Below are 17,760 nucleotides of genomic sequence, written 5' to 3' on the forward strand. Positions count from 1 at the left end.
AATCCAAAGCTTCCTGCTACGCCCCACACTGACAGACTTGGATTGTGAAACTCAGAAAAAAAATCATTCTGTACAATTCCTGTTCAATATAACGTGGGGCAAGTGCTGTCTGTAACAAGGACAGCGATGTCACGGACCATAAGATTTAAGAATCAGAAGAGCCAAGGGAAATGCTGGGAGAACAGGATGAATCATGGTTAAACCACTTCTAGATTAAGTGACTCTCCCCACGACTCTCAAGCCCACCTGCACCATCGTTTGTTTTTACAGTACGAGCAAAGGGTCAACAGGGACCTGAAACTGCGTGACCCCAAAGTGCTGTGAAGAGGCAGAGTGGCAGGACCCTGTGCTGGAAGTTGTGTTCACCCCTCATAAACCAAAAGCCTCACTGAGAGGAACTGATGGAGATGCAGGATGAAGCACCTTGGGAGCCAGGACTGTAAAATGAGAAGTATCCCTGCCACTAGCATCACCAAAGAGAATGTGAACCTTCAAACACAAACACCTTTTTTTGCAATAATTTTTCAAAAAGTAAAAAGCTCTCAAGTTCATGACAGTAACTAAAAGGTACCTGATCAAACTCTCTCCCAGCAGCAAGCTGAAGGATGTAAACAATGGAATCTCCTTTCATCGGCTGTAAAGGTTCCCATGTGATTTCAAAAGTGTTTTCTTCCAGCTGATTTGCTTTGGGTGCTAGAAAAGAGTGATTTGTTGGCATGTTAGAAAAAAAGAGAACAATGGTCTCTTCTATTTTTTTCAATCAGAAGAAAATGGCCAAAATCACCAATTATTACAGTGATTTTCATTTTCACAGTTAATGTAGCAAACGGGCACTGGTTTCAGTGACAACAAGGAAGTTTTCTCACTTTGGCTTGAAGTACGCTTTGCTTTTGTACATTTTCCATTGAAAACGTTTCGGTTCTAATGCAAGTGGGTGGGCAGTGTAATTATAAAAGCATAAGGTTTTTCCAATGTATTTGTTAATGACGTAGAGGTAACTGTCATTCTTGGAGGTAACAGTCATTAAGCAATTAAGATTTCCTTCATTCTTTCTTTTTCTTTGCTGTATTTCATGACATACGCTTAAAAAAAGAGATCATTGCAGTATTTGTAGGTTACACTTGTCTGTCTTTTCAAGCTGACAAGATGAGCTTCTGACATTTAAGGTTTCTACAGATGAGCAAGGACTTTCAAATCACTAGAGAAAACAGCATGTATGCCCAGGTATCTCTATAACATGTAGTTTCAGCTCTGAACATGGTTGAGTCAACTAATTTTCCTGCAGGTAATTAGCATTTTGATCTTCGGAATGACTTTCTCTAATGGCAATCTTTAATGTTCATATTAGAAAGCAAAAATCAGAGGAATTATTTGTGTTTTTATTTGCCTACATGCTGCTGTAACTTCTACTATTTGATATATAACCCTGAAAAATGAGTTTCCAGTTGAAAGAGTTTTCCTCGCTGCCAAGGGTGGAAGAGCTGCAGTGTGGGAGATGGCTGCGCGCTGGCCCTATTCCAGCAGAGCCCTTCCTACTCCCAGATGAAGCCCAAGACGCTGGGCTGGGAAGAGAGTCAGGTTGTAGCATTCAATCTGGTACGTAAATGGCCCGTGGAAGTTTCTAGTGGAGGGTAAGCTCACCTTTAAGAGATGCGGGTGGAGACTTAGTTGTAGTGAAAGCGTAAACTTCAGAAAATTCTCCCTCTCCAGCATCATTATATGCCTGGATTTTAAAATAGTATGTAGTGGATTCACTGAGTCGCTGTACCTTGTATGTATGACAAGGACCATTATAAACAGTAACAAACCTGGAAGAATACATCAAATATATACAAATTAGCATTAGTCAATAATCACAAACTTTATGTCAGTATCTTAAGCGGGATGTTTTCATATCTAACTGAAGTACAAAAAGGTGACAATACATTCCGGGTGCCCCAGCTTTCTGCAGACGTGCATTACGAACGTTGGGCAGCTTGAGCTCTGCCACTGTCATCAGCAGTTCAGGATACGTTAATCAGCACCACACACCGTTCACGCTGGTGGCGGTCTTCATTTACCTTCCCAAAGCATTCATTCAACCTGTTCAGGCACTGAGCTACAGCCACACAGAGGCTGTCGCTGAAACTACACAACCAAACTCTCAAAACTATGTGACCAGACTCTTGATTTAAATCAAGAGAATAACCTATACAAAGACTAGATAGGTTGTAATTTCAAGTTAAAGAACAGCGGTCAACCCCACGTTTCTTATATGCAAACTGGACTTCATTTCTGAATTTTGAAAAAATAAAAAACTGCCAACATAGGAAGGTGGTAATATATTGCTATTTAAAAAGTAGTATTTAGTGCTTACAAGTAAGTACCAGTGCAACAGGTACTAACAATGTTTCTGGTTGAAAGATGAGATGCCAAAATGCAGCCTTTGGGATGCCCAAATGACCTACTAGTGCAAACAGAAGTGAGAACACTTAAAATGTCTTAAAAACTTGATAGGAAGTTGTAAAGCAACAATATCCTTAACGCTGTGATTATCTTACCTGCCAAACCTGTCCTCCATCTGCAAGTTGAATTGGGTAGGGTTGGTAATTAAAGCTCTGCTGGGACCTTCACCCCATTTAAGTTTAAGGCTCTGGTAGCTGAAGACCACGCATTCGAGATGAGGAGGGTCAGGAGGTAGTGGTTTCGTTTTGGCTTTAATGGAATGACTGAAAGGACCGACTCCAAAGGTGTTTATGGCCTGTATTCTAATTCTAGAAATGCAAGAAAAGCAGCTATATGGTTAATTTACTTGCAGCCCTGAAAAAAATGCTAGGTAATAAAGCAAGAGTTAAAGTTTGTAAAAAAATATAACTACAAACAATAAAGCAATTAAAATGCAGTTAGAAATTAACTATAAAAAGAGCCTCCTTCAAAACAAGTCAACATAATTACATTGTTTTCAACATAATGAAGTTTCAGTGTTTCTCAGCATTGTTCAGGTTTATTCTGTTCAGTGAACAAGCACCCAGCTCCTCCGCGTTCACCTGAACCGCTGGCCTCCCACTGACACTGAAGAGCTGTCATCTGAACTAAGCTTTAACGCAGACCAAGCACACAACATGGGAACAACTGCTCTGCTCCTATCCCTGCACTCCTCCTCCTCTGCTGAGATACTGATCATCCTGTAACATTGCTTCCGAATAAAAAATTCTGGACCCAGAAAGCTTAGAATAAAGCCTTGGCTGTGAGACAGAATGTTAATCTTAGCACAGAAATCTTAACTCTTGCTGCAAAAGCATCATGGTGAGATTCTGGATATGACAATTTTATTTTATTTTTTCGGAGTTGCAGAGTAAATTAGGCAAATGGTCTGTAAACTGAATGAAAAATGGCTTCAAAAATTTAAAACACTACCCTCAAAGCTATTGACTGAAAGTCCTACAAATGTGGTTTCAGAATAAAATGATTAATCATTACCTGTACAAAGTGTCAGGCAGTAGATTCTCAAGAACATGGCTTGTATTTCTTCCAACAGTTACCAGCTGCTTTTCCCCATATTCTATGTTATATCCAGTGATCTCTGACCCGTGACAACACGGTTCTTCCCATTGAATTGCAAGGCACATTGATAAAGGAACAGAAATTTCCACTTGGTCTTCTTCAAGTAAGTGCAGTACTGACACTGCTGCAGGCACTGACGCAGGGGTTGTCACCACACTGGTCTCGCCAAACAACCCAACTCCAGCAACGTTCACAGCCTGAAAGAGACCACGCGCTGTTCACCGAATCTCCATTTTTCCAACCAGATAGTCACAGCTATCGTGCTTCGTTTTGCACGTCATTAAAAGCAATTTGGAAGAGAATGAAAAATCTCCCAAATAAAATGTAAAGGCGGCAAAAAAGCTGGTATTTAACGCAACACTAGGTGGAAATTTCATTTCTAGAAACATGTAGTTAGGAGAGACTGGGGGAGAAGGGAAAGCATTTTTACCAATTACCTTCTCTATGGCACTAGTAGGTGACAGTATGTGACTTCATCCATCTCTAGGTGAAGTTTTTCTTCAAGCTGTGTGTTCCTGTTCATTTGCTTAGTAACACAGAATGAAAGGCTTGTCATACCTGGACTCTGCAGTAATACGTGGTTGCAGGTGTGAGACCTTTCACTTCGTAGCTCTGGCAAGGGCCAGTGTAAATGATGTGCATCGACCCTTCTGCCTGTCCCCAGTCCAGCCTGTAGTCACTGATTTCTGCACCGTTGCACGCCGGACTCTGCGGGTTTAAGCGATAAATTTCCTTTCAGCTATTGCCCACACACACGTTCACCGTACAAGTGTGATCTCTCGTTACACTGAACAGACAGTGGAACAGCAGCACCAGGGTGAAACCTGAGGTCTTTTCCCCCATAGCCAAGGGCACCATTGTCAGACCAGCTTGTTAAAAGGTTTCCGTCTGCACACGTGGCTGTACCACCACCACAGTTGTTCGGACTGTGAATGCCTCACGATCTCTTACCACTTGGATGAACCAAATATAATATATGTTAGTTATCATACCATGAGGAGGATTAAGTGTCACGCAATTTATACAGTTAAGATGGAAATTCATAGCTGATAAAATTTACAAACCCAACACATACCTCTATAAAGACATGTGCTTAAAATATTCCACCTCAACATGTTGTTTCTTCCATTTCTGTGTATCATGCACGCGCCACTAAAATCCAAAAGCCAAATATTAATTAGTGTAATACTGAAAATCATTAAAACCTACCTCCCATGAAACGACAACACACGTTGCACTTTTACAAGTTATCAGGGGTTTGCAACACTGATCCGGGGGGCCTGGAGCAGTAGAGATCTCTGCTTTCTCAGAGTGAGGACCAAGCTGCAAGAAAATACCATTGCATGAATACAGCAACAGCAGTAGAGCAAGAACTGATGTGCGAGTGTATGAGCTGAAGAAAACAAATTATTTTTAACTCAACAGAGAAATAAATAGAAGAGTTCAGTGCTCAGTTTCACAGCACCGTTTAAAATTCCTTTCAGGTAGTTTACTCTCCAAACTGGCCCTGTGCCTACAGGATATCTGTAATCCTCCCACTGCTATGGTTTTGCAACTCCTCCTTCCCCTGCAGTCAGGATCTGGCTTCTAGAAGCAGCTGGGTACCATTTCAGACAGACTTTTACATGACCGACACTTCTCCTAGCCTTTTTCATACCTGGCATTATTTGAACACACCCCCCTCTACACACCAGAAACCTGCAGAGTCTATGCTAACTAAAACGTAAGGCAACTTCTTAAGGCACAAACATTCAGTGGTTATTCTCAGCCAGAAAGGCAGGGTTCACACTGCAGTCAGAGAAATGACTGGAAGTAGTAACAGAACGACTAGCGCTAACTTTGGACTGACAGTATCCAGTAAACAACGGAAGCAAAACACACAGCGAACATACCCTTAGTCGAGGACGTTCAGTCCTTCTCCTTCAGCCCTAGTTTATTAAATCTTTAAATATTTTTTTTTTTAAATGCTGTAAGAAATTTTGCTCCTTCAACAGAGCACAGAACCTACAAAACAGGCTTGTAAGAAAATAGGATCATTGCTCTCTTGTGTAAAACAAAACAACTTTGATCTCGTTAGCACAGTGGTTACCCCGACTTTATTTGCTGCTCGTATCCAGAAGCAATATGTTCTCCCTGGAAGTAGGTTGTTTACTACACATTCAGATGCCAGACCCTGATACACTTGTCTGCGTTCATCTTGTTCAGAGTTTGCCATCTCTACAATATATTCCGTGATGTCGGAACCTCCATCTACCGATGGTGGGCCTACAAAATAAAAGAGTTGTTTTGGGTTTTTTTTCCTATTAATTTTACAAAGCACTTTTTCTTTTAAATAGTTTCTCATCAGCCTTCTCAAGCTAAAAGTTGAATCAGATGAATTCTACAAGTTAAGAATGCAGGCTTTAATCACACATCTGAGCAGAAACACTTTATGAAGCTTGCTTTTGCCCCTCAGATACTAATTAGACTAAGATGGCCTTCGCCATTTTTTTCTCAGCTATTTTCCACCTATTTCCTTCAAAAGCCAGTGTACCTTCATTACGTTTTGATTATATCCTTTACTGAGATGAAAATGAGAACAGGAGGGTTGATTTTTAAATTGCCAAACCCGTGTCAGCAACGAGGCAGTCACCAAGCTTTCTCACTGGAAGCCACCGATATCTGCTAAAGCCTCACTGCATCGTTGCACACGTATCGTGCGTGCGGCACCAAACCAGAGGTGGTTAGCAAGCCGTGGTTGTCTTAAAGAAACAGCTAAGGACATTGACTACATCTATGTATTTTTATTTTTTTCCCTTGAAGAGTTCTACAGATTTTTCATTTGTGTTATGATATTTAAAGTCAGAAAAGTATTTTGCTCAGAAACGCTGGAGCTTACCCCACTGTAAAGTGATTTCCTTGGGCTTAGCTTTGCCTGCCAGGCATGGAGCGTGACACGGTCCAGGAGGAACAGCTGATGTTGTAACAGTCATAACATCAGAAGCCTAGCAGTAATACACGTTATTTTAGAGTGGAAACACAAAACTGCATTTCACTAGAGCATACGTAGAAATGGTTTTTCAGAAGCAAATTTCTTCTCGTTTTTCTCACCTGGCTTTCGCCCCCTTTACTGACACAATACACTCTCATTCTGTATGAAGTGCCAGGCTTGAGATGATCGCACACATGTTCTCTCTGGGAGCCACTGTATATGGTGTCCCATTTACTTCCTGAGGACAGGAAGAAAGAAGATGCTTTATACATAACAACTTTTGCAAAAATCAACCTTGAAAATTCTCTCACGCCGTTATTAGTTAAGATAGTCAAGCCACGGAATTAAATTTGAGCGATCAATTATGCAGAGAACATGTACAACCCAATATACACATGTGAAAACAGAACAGCGATTGCTATAGCAATGAGCAGTGAATCAGTCATTGAATTAGCACTCAAAGACAATTGCTTACCAGCTGACGTTTCCGAGATTTCCAAAAAGTACTTAGAAATGTCTGCTCCTCCGTTGTCTTTGGGTGGTTCTGAAAGAAATCAACATCTTCAAATAAATTATAGAAGATTGAAAAACAATGCACTATTTTGTTATCAGTTTTTTCAGGGAACATATTCATTCATTGTACAATATATTCAAGTAGAAAACTCAATTCAAACAGAAACAGAAAACAGAGTACTTATATAGTCACAATACACTTCCCAGAACAATAGGATTTTTTCTATTATTTATCACAATTATGCCAGGAAGAAGAGCAACTAGTAAAATGCTGCCAATCTCAGGTATAGTGTCTCATTCTTTTTAAGAGCACATGAAAATTATTTAAGCATCACAGTAAATCTAGATGCTATTACAACTGAGGCTATTACAATAGCACTGACTGCTTCTCTAAAATGAATAAAAAACCCCATTACTTTTGTACTACAGCCCCAAAACAAACCAAATTGCAGTTTTTTGGTAATGCTAAGCATTTATCCTGCAATAAAAATATCTGCAGAGAGAAGTAATTAGCCTGAGTTCACCTGGTTTTAACCTGCATTAGTGAGTGACTGTACCTACACAAGCAGCACTCGTGCAGCGTTAACAAAAGGTAACCTACCCCACGTAACTTTCACACTGTGCGAATGGATTTTGCCCTTTACAGCTGGTTTACTTGGCGGCCCGGGTTTATCAGGATTAGTGCTGTGTTCTACCACCTCACTGGGACTACTTTTTCCTTCACTGTTGTAGGCAAAGAGCTGTTTCAGGAATGAACGGAACACATAGTAAGTGCTTGATGTAACGACAAGTAACATCCTGCTGATTTATAAAGCTCTTCCATGAAAAAACCCACTCAACACAACCAAAAAAACCAACAAAAAAGACACAATGTAAAAGAAAACAGAATAAGCTAGGGCAAAAAATCTGATTTATATTGCAATTCCATGAAAAACTATTATAACAACAGAAGTACTGTGGGTAATTTTCTGCTACCTCCACTGGAAGTGTCTTAGCTGTATGAAAACACTAAAATTCCAGAAAAGCATACAGTCTTAATTAAATTACGAACAAAACATAGTACAAACCCTAAACTTATAGGATGTACTCCTCCTAAGATTTCTTAAAGTGCATGAGAGTTCATCTCCATTGTACTGTGGCTGGAAACCATAACCCTGGAAAGGAGGGAAAATAAGAACAAACGCAGTCACTTATTTTCCACAATAAATAAGAAAAACAGATCAGATTGATCAAATTTTTTTTTAGCTTGAATTTCATCTCTGTTTCATGAATGCATGTAATGCTTGCCATCTGTTGTAGAATTTGACAGTAAAATATCGAGTTAATTTTTTATTTAAGCGCTACTGCCTATCAGGCTTTTTTTTGCACATATAACAAAACCTAGTACTTACAGAACCTTCTTCTTCCATGTCTAAACTGTAAGTGAGAGAGTCCTCTGATGACACCCCGCTGGGTGGGCTCCACTTCACCGACAGCCAGGTCACTCCTGCTTCAACCAGCACCGGGGGCGGTGGGGCTGGCGGGACAATTCCCGCTGTGTAGTATGTCACTGTCTCACTGAACCCACTGCAAAAGTTTGTGTTTTTTTTTTAAAAAAAAATATTAACAGCAGCAGATGTAGTTGATGAGAAAAATAGATGAGAGGACACATTGTGTTCATTACCTCATTCCAATATCATTTTTAGCAGCTAATCTGAGCGAGTATTTTGTAGAAGGGGAGAGTTTGCTAAGTTTATACTGCTTCAGATGCCCGTAGTAGCACTCTTTGAAGGGTCCGTTCTTCCCCTTTAAAACAGTGAGAACAACCAGAGTCACTTTTTGCATGGGGACTGCACGCTCCCTCCTAATTCAACTTCTTCACTTTAAATTTTCCTAAATTTCATGTCACTGATTCAATAATAATTAAAAATAAATCATTAAGTCTAAAGAATGTAAAAAGCTGACATCATCATGGCCATACTGAGTATGCCTGACAGTAATCCTGAGCATTCTTGATAATAAAACTGCATTTTAATTGAGGTATCTGTTGAGTAGATTTGACAAAATGGTGATAAATGACTGCAGCTGGAAACAAAACACACTTTTGAAGTTTTTTTTAATCACTTTGGGATACGTTTCAGTAAGAAGTTCAAAAGCTGAGCGATATTTGTGACAGCCACTGAAGATACAAGCCAAACGCTCATCCATTTAAACAAAGCACAGGAATTAATGACACTCTAACGACAAGAGCCAAACAAGGGAGTTTTACACTTTTGAATTGGTACAATACTAGTCGTTTTATTCAAGCTTTTTAATTGCCTTGTCCCTTTAAAACTGTCTGGACAGTTGCACTGAAAATAGCTGATGTACCTAAGCAAAAAGTATTTTTAAGTATAATTGGTCTACAGATGTCATTATGATTTTTTTTTTGCACTAGAAAAGGTCTTACCTCATCCCACTCTAAAAGAAAATTAGTTATTTTGGAACCATTGTCATTTGAGGACTGAAAATAAAGAAACAATGAAAAAAGTTAAGATCAAATGGTTGTACTTTATAAACGTTTTTGCACATTAAAAACACACTAACAATTGAATATAATATATCGCAACTTCCTTTGAAAGCAAAACAGTTAACGTAGAGCTGAAAGGAACCTGCAGCGGGCATACACACAGCCCTCTTCTTCCACAAACGCACTTGTGATCATCGAAACTCCACTGCGGGCACAGACACGCGTATTCAGTGAAGTGAGTTAGAGAGGGGAAAAGCTAGCAGCTATTTTACCTAGTTTAATTCCTCGCTCCTGAGGTTCTCCGGCCTGCTATCCTACTACTACTAGTAATTCTGATAGTTTAGAAGATGCATTATTCATAAAACTGCTCATAAGTTCAAGTGATATAGCTTTTTTCCCCTGTGTTCTTGCACTATGTGTTCACCAACTCTGAGCAATGTAAGCATTCAGACAAGCAACGTTTGTCTTTGTTATGACGTATGAATTGGGAACATCCTTTACTTTGAGTACAGTTTATACAAATAATTTAACTAAAGTCAATTAGCTATAAACCATTTTCCAGCTATAAGCGCGGTCATATGAAAAACATGAAAAGCCAAGAAAACACAGTTACCAACAAGTGTTCACAGATAAACATTAAGCCGTATCTATTTATCATCCAGGAACCCAAAGCAAACATCTAAATGCTCTATCCTGTCCTACGCTGCTGGTTCAGAAGAGAACTTTCCTACGGAATAGTTCATAGCAGGACCTGCTACCAACTCTATCACACTAAAGCTACGTGCAAGAAGCTAAGCAAGCAGCAAAAGAAAGAGGAAGAAACAATCATGATTTCACAGTTATCGGTCTTAGCTGAGCAACTGAAAAGCCAACACCTGAAGTACAGACTAAATTACTGACAAAGCGGATTTAAATACACCGTACGCGATGAGTAACGCCAGACTGCTTACCTTCCACTGCAAGCTCAGGCTGTTTTTGGTTCTGTTAATTAGCTTCGGTGCGGCTGGACAGTCTGGCTCACAACTTTCTGTAGTGAAGCTCACTAATTCCGAAATGGATTCTTTTATGGAACTGCTGGTTGCTGAAACTCTGAACAAAAGGACAATTTGTTATGTTGCTGTTGCATTAGCACCTGAAAATTTAAGGACAGAGTTGTGTATTTAGAAATGCATTTAATCACAAGCAGTGGTTACAGCAACAAGACCAGCCTGCTCATGTTACAGGAAACAAGTGCCCAATCCCTCTTCTTTCAGGCCTAAAAGACAACAATTCCATGCCTTTTCATTCAGGAAGAAGTAACAAAAAGCGAGTTTATGATGCCACTCCAGGTTCTAGTAGCTGATGCCCACATCATAAGAACCACCACCGTCCGTTCGATGTTCAGGGAGTTGGGCATGCCGACAGTGGTGTGATGGAGATCACAGGCACACGTATTGATCTTGAAGGCTCATCTGGCATCCTGCATTGAAGTTACAATTGCTGTCTATCACAGTGGGGATATTTCAGTGATGAAATACACAGGGGAGGCATGACCAAAACTACAGCGAGTGTTACCAAATGGTAACAGAATACCTGACTTGAAATTAACCTTTTGCTAGGAAGACCCCAAGATTCAAATACAGACAACACTTGCTTGTGCAAGAGTACGGATACTAAAACGGGCTCAACCAGCTGCTCAGGCAACAAAGCCGTTTTTGTCAGTGTCATTGTTTGAGTGGGACCGAATCTCTGGGAAAGTCGTGCTCCCTTTGTTGTTCTTGAAGAGCAATGGCTTGACTAATGTTTCAGAAGTACTGTCTGTCTTATCAAATGACTTGTAGGTAAAAGACAGCCGGCCTGTATGGAAAGCAACACCATGAACCAAACACACACTACACCGTGCAAGCGGAGCTGGGCTGAGTGTGTAACACACTCGGAACTCTCGTGCAGTTTAAGAACAGGAGCTTCCTTAAGTAAGTCTTAAAACTTGTCTCCTGCTCTGCCCAAGAACTGAGGCACTCTCACCTACCACCGGATCACCGTGTTCTCCTGGCTTGTTGAACCAGATTGTCTTTTCCCCAACCAGTTAAACACCTTCTCCAGTAATGCTTATTTACTCTGCCTGGCAGTTCTTGAACGTCACGTCTCGTTCCCTTGCAACACAGCAACTAACTTCACCCCGTTTCACGCAGTTTCCACTTCTCTACCTGCACTGCTACAGAAGCTTGCAGTTTAGAGAAGCAACTTTACAAATCAAGCTCACAAGTCAGACTTGCAAATCCACGTTAAAGTCTAAATTATTTTATTTGCCACTGCCTTCAGCCTACAACCATCTCTTTCACCGAGTCCAACCTTGTTTTCTAAAACATACTGACAGAGAATAACTCAAAGTTTCTATTTCAGAGAAACAAGAAAAGACAGAGAAGATAGCAAGGAAGAAAATGAGGTGATATTTTTATGAAATTAGAAGTAATGCAACAGTAGTGTCCACAGCTATGATATTTTGTGCAGAATATTCCTCAAGTTGTTTGCAATCACACCTTCTTCACGCAGCCACAATAATTTTGTCATTAACACATCAACAATTAGGTATTTCATTCCCAGAAACATACCTGGCATGGTAATCGGTTGCTGGTCTGAGATCAGGAAGTGTGATTGTTAATTCTTCCCCACTGTGAAAAGGAAAGAAAAACCATAATGAGCTACAGCTCTTCCTTATACTTTAAAGGATAAAAGCTTATTGAAAAGCAAAACCATGTAGCGCACATTTAATTTTCAAGTTTTTCCATTGTCCACGTAACTCTTTAGTGACATTACTTAAAATTTATTTCATGTGAAGTAGGTAGGTCTGCAAGTCAACAAACAGCTCCTGATAGAGAGATTGCTGATCGGTTAATGGTTTTAAACATCGGTATTGTGCTTAAATGAAGAAACTAAACTTACACATAGACAGATTTAAATTTTCCATTTTTACCACTGTTGGATATTGCTACTTCAAATGTAAATGCTGCTGGACTATGACTATGGCTCTCTCCATTCTGTGAACTAACTGGGAGATTCCAGGACAGAACGGCTGATCTTGCTTGTATATCAGAAACCTATTAAAAGCATAAATAATGCAAGTAAGTTTGCTTTCTGTAATAAAAGGTATATTAGTCAATAACATGGTGTTGCTAGTTTGCCTATGCAGTTCCTCACTGGAGGAATTCTTTACCGTTGTAGTGGAAATATTGAGTTATTATTTGAATTTAAATTATTTCCTCTTTTCATTTCTAAAATATCAGATTAAAGGATTTCCCTTCAAACACTAAACAAACTTACAGACACACCGTATTGTCTCAGTGTATGAAGAGAAAACATTTATTTCACCTGCACTGTTTGCATCACTCATTTGGAGCAAATGTTCAGATTTGGAGTCTTGAACACTGACGCCAGATCTATATTCACGCAGAGTCAGATGGCCTAACTTTCTAACTCTATTACAACTCCCTCACATAATCTTAATATTTAACTACTAAACTATACGATAGCAAGAGGCTCGGAGTTTAAGTGCTCAAGACTAAAATTTTTGGTCCAAGTTTTTTTGCTGCTTAGTTCCCACACTCCAAATTTTCTCTGACACAGTCACCATGACCTTCTGTTGGCATTAATACAGATGTCAGAAGCAGCAATGAAAAAATACTAGCATACCAAAGAATAGCTAGAAAGCTGGAGCAAAAGAATACAACCCATGCTTAGTGTACAGATAATGCAAAGAAGAGTTTCATTAAGCACGCTCAAGATCAAAAATATCAGTGAGGTTTTAGCATTTAGACTTTAAAATTAACGTCAACAGACTCCAACTTCCTAGATAAGTCTTTAAATCCTCAGATATTTGCTCCAATTTCTAAACACAACATAAAAAGATGATCCAGTTTCGGTAATTCTATTGCCAATACTCTTAAATTCTCTATGCTGAATGAAGGATGGTTCCAATAGTGGACAGACTTCTGTAAGTTTAGCAGGTCCTTGGTTTGCAAGGTACTAAAGCCCTCGCACATGCTAGACAACTTCAACAGTGGATACACTCTCAGCTTACAGACTGGGAAACTGAGTCAGACAGACTGTTTCAGAAAGTTGAGGAATACTGGGTTTCCATAGCATGGTTGCCCTTTCCCAGCTATAAACTCTGACAACTAAAATACATTTTCTCCATTAAAAAAATAAACCATTAAGAAGAAAGAAAAAGAGATCAATAAGACACGTTATTTTATAGAAAGTGTATGCATAGAAAAATAATGGTATTTTAAGGATAATACTTACGACTGGCTTGCCAATGCTCAAGTGAATATCACATTTCTTGGACTCTGTGTCCGATTCTGAAATTTCAAATACAAAACAGATTACCAAAAACCCCAAGAGTAAAGCAGCCTGTTACAGAAATGCCACCACAAGATGGAGTTCGCCTCATTAAGAGTTTAACAATAGTACTTATTGTGCAAAGTTCATTTCCCCTGTTTGTTTTGGCTGCCTGACGGGTAGAAACATGAACAATCCAAAACTAACAGTGTTACAAAAACTCTTTGAGTACATCCTGCACAAAGGGTATATTTTCCTAATCTGACCATAAATGGGTTTTCTTTGACAACACAAAAAACATTCCTCTAAGAATGAAAGGTGTTAAAAAAAATGACAATAAGATCTTATCTCTCCATTGTATGTGATTTTCTTGAATTTCTATTGCAAAATGCTTGGTCTAGGCATAATTCAGAAGGAGCCTGATCAAAACCGCCCACTAAAAATACCTACAGGTACCAAAAGGTTTATATCTGTAAACTGAATCCTATCTTTGTAATTGTCCATGTCGAACAATTCAGGATATTATTCTGCCTGCAAATAAAAAATCCCCCCCATCCTAAAACATTTGTATTAAGCAAATCTTTAATCATGTATATTTTTTGTCCTTGAAACAAGTTGGATAAAAGCTTCCACCTCTACTTACTTCCCAAGATACAAAGTCAGATTTCTCTCTTATTTCTCTAACCAGAGAGTTAAATACAACAGTGACACAGACAAGGACTAGACCTTGCAACCCAACAAGACCACTTAATTTAAGACACAAACACATAAAACACTAAGACACACAAATCATTTAAGGAATCACAGTAAGAAACTGCATTTCAGCGACACTGTTTCGAACCAACAGGAGAGACAAAGATATTGTATACAAGATATTTTAGTATATGCAAGTAAATAGCCGTAAGCTATTAAAAAGCCAAAACTTTCATTTGAGCAAAATAATGCGCTGAACTGAAATGGCAACAGATCAGACAGCACCCTGTACAGACAGTTGCTCAAACCTTCCTATTTCTTGGAGTTTTCAAGAAACCTGAAAGGTACCATAAAGTCTGAGGACACCAGAAGTCTTTTATCTAAGTACCCGCGGGCCATCCTCACTTGGAATATTGATCAGTCCCAGGTCAGAAAAGGCACAGAAGTAAACAAAAGGTTTAAAATCAAATCTTCCTGAAGATCTTATTTGAAAAATCTCAAATGAACAAACTTGACATGACTATTACTTCTAGAGGAAAAAAAATCCAAACATAATGAAAAGCATTTCGGGCTTTCTCTAATCCTGAACAGCCAAAGAAATTTACAAATTCAGTTTTTTCAGAGACTATTTTGCAATGAACTTAGAGCACCTTCTGTTACAAAAGACTCTAGGTTTTTTTTTACCCTTTTAATGCAACCTACCTCCCATCTCTGCATCTGGACTGCCCTTTGTTTTTCCTATCTGCTTCTGCTTTAGCGGTCCTCCTGCCCCTTGCTGTCCCTTTCCATTTCCATTCTGAATTGTTGCATTGGAAGAATTAACAACTTTATGTGGTGAAGATGGAGGACTGTTAAGTTTATTGTTAGTATGACCACTAGCTTGTCTGTCTTTTAGTCTTTTCTTCAGGTGTTCTTGCATTTTGAGACTCCTTTCATCTCGCTGAATGAAGTTTGTCCTTCCATGAGAACGAGGTTCTACAAAAAAAGAACTTAGTTCATTATTCAGTACAATTTATTTGACACCAAGAAACGCTCTGTGAGTTAGAACACCTACAGTAAAACCAGAACTTGAAAACCCAAGGAACTTCACGGTGCTTGCTCTGTTCGTCTGTAGATGCGTGGAGCTGCATGGCTCACCGATCTGTGGCTTGGTGCACGGGCGAAGTCCTGAGGAGATCATGGCTGACGCTCGGTGTCTCCGGGCCACAGAGAAGAACAACGCGCATATCGCGCTGTGACTGGCAGAGCGTCGCTAGACTTTAGGAACCTCACCTGATAAAGGGTTTGTGGATTGGGCTTAAATCAGCATGGGAGCATAAAGGTCAGGTAGTAGGAGAAGAATGCGCCAAGAGGGTTAAAATTCTTGTTTTGAAACGTTGTCAATGTTAGTTAAATGCTGCAGTAAGATATACAAAATATCTGCAAGCAAACGTCCTTTTTTCCTATTTAACCCATATCCAAACTGTTGATTTTTTTTTTTCTTTTTCTTAAATATTATTTGATCACTTGCTGAGCGTAGGGTTGGGAGTTCCCCCCCCTTTTTTTTAAAAATGTAATTCTTCAGACCTTTCTCTTTTGTTAGCTGCTCAAGATTACACCTTACAGTTGCCTTTCTTTGCTGATACAGCCATGCAGTCACGTTTTCAAAAAAAGTGTAAGCAAATTTAGGACCCAAACTTACTTTTAAAACATAGCTTGGATGCTACTGAGTATTTTACCCTAGACACGAGCCCAAATAGCTTAATTACTAAATTAAGCTTGAAAGAGAGGGAGAGTGAATGGTCTTACATAGTCTAATTTCTTTCTGGGTTAAATGCTTGTTTCTACAGTCAGGCTTACAGCCTGGTTTAATTCAGCACTGATCCCAGTCCTCCTTCATTTAGTTCTTAAATATAAGGTGGACTCACACTTCACCCTCCAACATGGATTACTATTGGTTTTGGTTTATGTATGTTACTTTTGTTTTCTTCCCAGTCATATTTGGACTCTGTCGAGCCAAAAAAATACATTCATGTATCAAATTAAATGCATTTTCAAAAATCTTCATGCCAAGGCTGTGACAAAACGCTGCAGTTTTGGAGAGCACAATTTTAGAGAAAGGTAGAAGCAATCATTGTGGCATTTACAGCAACAACGGTAAGGATCCATGAAAAAGATACACAGTATTAGAACACTTCTAAGTTACTGCTTTCGCATTAAATCCTTAAAAACAGAAGAGGAGAAGATTTAAACTTTACACAACCGTGCTGTGCACACGCAGAGTGCCTTCAGACCAGGCTCCAGGATACATTATGCACACGTGTATTTTAAGATACCCCATAAACACACTTAATGCTCAGGGAGTCTAATAACCAGCACCAAAATCACAGAAATGTCTGAAAGAGCCACCAACAGAACTCAGCTGCCTCAATCTAGCTGCACCGAGAAAAAGGCCTTCTCGTGTATTTAACCATCACCTGCGCTCTCACCTTGTTCTTGAAAAACGTGTGGCGGTGGATGCTGGTGAATGAACTGCGGTGGCAGCTCTCCCGTCCCAGGAACCGGAGGGTACACTGGGTGCGGTGGGTGGGGAAGCAAAGCGTGGTGATGATGCATGTAATGTGGCACATGGGGAGGAGGAGGAGGAGGATGCATGGAAGGGTGGAATTCAGCCGAGTGTGGCAATACCACCACTTTACGAACTCCGTTTTCTTCCACCACCTGTCATGCAACATAAGAAACGAAACGTCACTACAAAAATCTTGTAAATATTATACATTTAATAAAGAATCTCTATGATTAAGTTTATAGCCACAATCTGACAGTGAGGGATATGAATTCTGGTGGAAACCCTGCATATGTTACTGGAAGAAACTGGAGTTTGGGGCAGTCAGTTTTAAGAAGCTGAACCTCACAAACTAAAGTGCTTAAGCAATCTATAATTTATGAATAACGTGTATATTCTTTTCAAGAAGTCATGCGAATTCATCAGGCTGTAATTCCCAGTCTGCTTGTAATTACAGTTAGAACTGCTTCAGACCACATCCCGACGGACAGCGCGCTCGTATGTACAAGTCACTGCATGTCACCGGGGTTGTGGTACGCGTCTGCATCCACGCTCTTTGCCTATGGCAAGTACTAAGTATTACAAGTCAGCTCTGCTGTCCTGTACTGTGATCCAACCCAACTCAAATGTCAAAACATTTCATGTTTGCCACAGGCTAAGAGAACTCAGACACGGAACCTGTCCGTGTGG

The 17,760-nt window shown here is 39.7% G+C and overlaps 1 protein-coding gene across 3 annotated transcripts in view; it reads right to left on the reverse strand.

Moving 5' to 3' along the window:
- Positions 1 to 17,760, reverse strand: part of LOC129211682 (fibronectin type-III domain-containing protein 3a-like) — a 48,495-nt gene that overhangs the window by 2,808 nt on the left and 27,927 nt on the right. For all 3 annotated transcript variants that reach the window (XM_054839149.1, XM_054839148.1, XM_054839150.1), the window contains exons 6-26: positions 16,994 to 17,225; positions 15,228 to 15,500; positions 13,797 to 13,852; positions 12,438 to 12,592; positions 12,107 to 12,166; positions 10,466 to 10,604; positions 9,456 to 9,509; positions 8,691 to 8,812; positions 8,419 to 8,593; positions 8,095 to 8,181; positions 7,629 to 7,767; positions 6,990 to 7,058; positions 6,634 to 6,752; positions 6,422 to 6,527; positions 5,633 to 5,808; positions 4,753 to 4,866; positions 4,102 to 4,251; positions 3,460 to 3,740; positions 2,541 to 2,753; positions 1,642 to 1,808; positions 572 to 693 (exon numbers count right to left, since the gene is read on the reverse strand). In XM_054839149.1, coding sequence (XP_054695124.1) covers positions 572 to 693; positions 1,642 to 1,808; positions 2,541 to 2,753; positions 3,460 to 3,740; positions 4,102 to 4,251; positions 4,753 to 4,866; positions 5,633 to 5,808; positions 6,422 to 6,527; positions 6,634 to 6,752; positions 6,990 to 7,058; positions 7,629 to 7,767; positions 8,095 to 8,181; positions 8,419 to 8,593; positions 8,691 to 8,812; positions 9,456 to 9,509; positions 10,466 to 10,604; positions 12,107 to 12,166; positions 12,438 to 12,592; positions 13,797 to 13,852; positions 15,228 to 15,500; positions 16,994 to 17,225 — 3,009 coding nt within the window. The remainder of the gene's footprint in view (positions 1 to 571; positions 694 to 1,641; positions 1,809 to 2,540; positions 2,754 to 3,459; positions 3,741 to 4,101; positions 4,252 to 4,752; positions 4,867 to 5,632; positions 5,809 to 6,421; positions 6,528 to 6,633; positions 6,753 to 6,989; positions 7,059 to 7,628; positions 7,768 to 8,094; positions 8,182 to 8,418; positions 8,594 to 8,690; positions 8,813 to 9,455; positions 9,510 to 10,465; positions 10,605 to 12,106; positions 12,167 to 12,437; positions 12,593 to 13,796; positions 13,853 to 15,227; positions 15,501 to 16,993; positions 17,226 to 17,760) is intronic.

Source organism: Grus americana, chromosome 12 (genome assembly GCF_028858705.1).
Source record: "Grus americana isolate bGruAme1 chromosome 12, bGruAme1.mat, whole genome shotgun sequence".
NCBI lineage: Eukaryota > Metazoa > Chordata > Aves > Gruiformes > Gruidae > Grus > Grus americana.